Source organism: Sinocyclocheilus grahami, unplaced genomic scaffold (genome assembly GCF_001515645.1).
Source record: "Sinocyclocheilus grahami isolate Dianchi unplaced genomic scaffold, SAMN03320097.WGS_v1.1 scaffold534.1, whole genome shotgun sequence".
NCBI classification, from domain to species: Eukaryota; Metazoa; Chordata; class Actinopteri; order Cypriniformes; family Cyprinidae; genus Sinocyclocheilus; species Sinocyclocheilus grahami.
This window is the reverse complement of record NW_015505713.1, coordinates 319,708-323,113: the sequence shown is the minus strand read 5'-3', so window position 1 is coordinate 323,113 and position 3,406 is coordinate 319,708. Positions and strand designations below refer to the sequence as shown.

General features: G+C 43.0%; 1 protein-coding gene across 1 annotated transcript in view; it reads left to right on the top strand.

Moving 5' to 3' along the window:
• The window catches only part of LOC107555401 (protein FAM171B-like), a 7,906-nt gene extending 4,528 nt beyond the window's left edge, over positions 1-3,378 (top strand). Inside the window, exons 3-5 of the mRNA XM_016238179.1 lie at positions 1,329-1,442; positions 1,567-1,690; positions 1,860-3,378. Coding sequence (XP_016093665.1) covers positions 1,329-1,442; positions 1,567-1,690; positions 1,860-3,090 — 1,469 coding nt within the window. The 3' untranslated portion in view covers positions 3,091-3,378. The remainder of the gene's footprint in view (positions 1-1,328; positions 1,443-1,566; positions 1,691-1,859) is intronic.
• The last annotated feature ends 28 nt before the right edge of the window (positions 3,379-3,406 follow it).

Below are 3,406 nucleotides of genomic sequence, written 5' to 3'. Positions count from 1 at the left end.
CATCCAAGATGTAGGTGACTTTGTTTCTTCAGTAGAACACATATGATGATTTTTAACTTTATTCGTTGTAGTCTATCAGTCGTATAATGCATGGCAATGGTAACAAAATCTATGAGAGTAAAAAAACCATGCACAGACAAATCCAAATTAAACCCTGCGGCTCGTGACGACACATTGATGTCCTAAGACACGAAACGATCGGTTTGTGCCAGAAACCGAACAGTATTTATATAATTTTTTACCTCTAATACACCACTATGTCCAACTGTCTTTGGGGCGCGTGCACGTGAGGTGTGCTCCGGCGTAGTTTCCGTTAATGGGTGTGTTGATATCCAGCCGAAGAGCAATCAACCATAACTTCAGGCGACCAGGCTCAGAAGTTCGGAATGCGTGGAAAGTTACCACTCCCGAATGAGTTCGCGTGAGAGAACGTAATCTTTTAGTTTTAAGTCGGTTTGAACAATCCGGATAAGCGCAAGTAAGTACCATTTTGATTAGCCGTCATACCTACAATGACTGTGCACTGTGTAAACAATGAGTGACGTATACGCGCGAGAGATCACTTCCGGCGCTTGCGTAAACTACGCCAGAGCGCGTACACTCCTCACGCACCGGATGCCTGCGCGCGCTCAAAGACAGTTGGACATAGTGGTGTATTAGAGGTAAAAAATTATATAAATACTGTTCGGTTTCTGGCACAAACCGATCGTTTCGTGTCTTAGGACATCAATGTGTCGTCACGAGCCACAGGGTTTAATTTGGATTTGTCTGTGCATGTTTTTTTTTTACTCTCATAGATTTTGTTACCATTGCAATGCATTATACGACTGATAGACTGCAACGGTTAAAGTAAAAAAATCATCATATGTGTTCTACTGAAGAAACAAAGTCACCTACATCTTGGATGCCCTGGGGGTAAGCAGATAAACATAACATTTTCATTTTTGGGTGAACTATCCCTTTAAGCAACACTTAACACTTTATGGACCCTAATGGGGGCTAGTGGCATAGAAATGAATGGAAGTGTGTTTGTTGGGTGATAAGTGACAACCTTAGTGTTATGGAAAATTACTTGATCTGAGACATCAATAAAGTTTAAGTGTATACTGAATGTGAAATTAACTGCTGTGCCTAGCTTAAAACTGGTTAGGAGAACTGTGTGAAGAGTTTTGAAAAAGTGACCTAATTATTGAAAAATGGGTCCTAGTGATTGTAAAAAAAAACTTTAGTAGAAGCTTCATGCTTTTACACAATTCCATGTTTGTCAAGTTTAGGAGATCTTTGGGATTGTGTCCAATAGAAGCACTTAAAGATATATTTTATCACAGGTACCTGGGTAAATAAAGGTTTAGGCACTGTTCAGATGGAGACAAACGGTTTAGTCTGGAATTACGTAGCACCTCAACTTGGTAATTGGATTGCTGCACCACCACCATCGTCAGGTAGGAATCAGTCGTATGTAAGATCTCACTCATCAGCGCATTTCACTTACTTTAACACTGAAATCCATATCTTCTTATGGTCATGTGCAGCTCTCTAACCAGATATATTTTTGTGTAAATCTAGGTTATATGGGGCTCGCAAGCTCAATGGATTTCATTTCCTACCACACATACCTTCTTGTGGGTATCTTGGGAGGAACTCTTGTGATAGCCATTGGATTTTTATCTGTGATTGCATTTCACTGCAGGTAAGAACTTATTCAGCTATGCAAACATCATTGTAAGACTTTCTTATTAAACGCCAATGAGCAACACTGAATTGTGTGACTTGAATATTTAATCTTAACCTTATTTTCATGTGAATGGCAATTATAAAAATATGTAGCAATAAATATCCTTTCCTATCTTGTTTTACAGAGATTTAAACTATGAGGCTGGAAGAAAGCGATGGAATTCCACCAGGCTCACTGTACTGAAGAAAGACCAGACTACTTCCACCAGCTCTGATGAGGCTCAAGAACTTTTCTTTCATAATGGGGACCGGTCTTTCTCTCTGGCTGCAAGAGGCATCGGCCATGATGCATCAGACTCTCCACGTCACCAAGCCAACTACAACATTTATGTGGAAAATGTTGGCCGGTCAGCGGGCAATCTGTACGAGAATATTGGAGCTGTGGGATTAGAAAGCTTCAGAGCCCCAGTGTCTAATATCTATGTTAATAGTGACGAAGTTGCAAAGCTACGGGAAAAATCTGAACAGAATGGCTCATGCCAGAATGGAGTGGAGAATGTAGTTTTCAGAGACAAGCTGTTCCACATCTATAACCAGTCCGTGGCAATTGTACCAGCCCCAGAGTTGTTCACTTCCCAGGGACAAGCTGACCCATCTGGAAGTAGATCTGCCACTTTCCCACGGAATGGCATGGAGCATGGAGCTCAGACAGAGCGTAACTTAAAAGACAGTTTCACTCAGACATTACCTAAAGTTCCCCAGCAGGACAGCGATGAGCAGCAGGCTCTGGAAGGAGTGCAAGCCGCTGCTGCAAACCCAGGGTTATGGGGCCGCTACAGTCATCTCCTGGAATCTGTATCTGTCCCAGGAACTTTGAACGAAGCAGCCAGAATGGGGCCTTTCCGTGTGGAACTCCAGGGAATATCAGAGCAAACCTTGCTGGATCTCTCCAAGGGTAAGCCGTCCATTCACCCCCCCCGGGCCTGGTTTGTGTCTCTTGATGGTAAACCAGCAGCCCAGGTTCGTCACTCTGTGATTGAGCTTCAGGGAAGACATCGTCCAGGCAGCAGCAATGACACAAGCTTGGACTCTGGAGTGGACATGAACGAGCTGCAGCAGCCTCTGCGGAAAAGCGAGGAACCTTCCAGCTCTAGCATGGCTAAAATAAGTGGAAATCAAGAGCAGGACTTGAGTAGCAGTGAAATTGGGAGTCCCGAGGACATGTCCCTGAGGAACACCCTGGAAGGCAGTAGTGCAGCCATTCCCAACATCCCGGAGGACAGGGATGCAGGGGACACCTCTAGCGAGTCCAAAGCTACCCCTCCACCACGGAGACTGCGGAAGGTTCGAGACAAGAAGCCTGACAAGAAGACATCTCGACACATGAGGGAGGAGAGACCCCAAATGAAACACTAACTGAATAACCTGCGTGTAGCCGTAGCTTTTTTGTGTCTGAAAATGGTTTTGATCAAACTGCCTTATAACATAAACATCAGGAAGAATGAAGAAAACAAAAATGCCTGTCTTACCTGCCGTAGCTCAAAGTTGATTCCTGTGGCTATGCTGTATCCAGCATCTTGTCAGCAGTTCATTTGTACACAATTTCCCAACCACACTGTACAATGATTTTACAAACTACTTTGAAAGAACATATTTGTTTACCTTCCAAAGTACATTGTAAAAGTATAGACACAGTATATATATATATATATATATATATATATATATATAT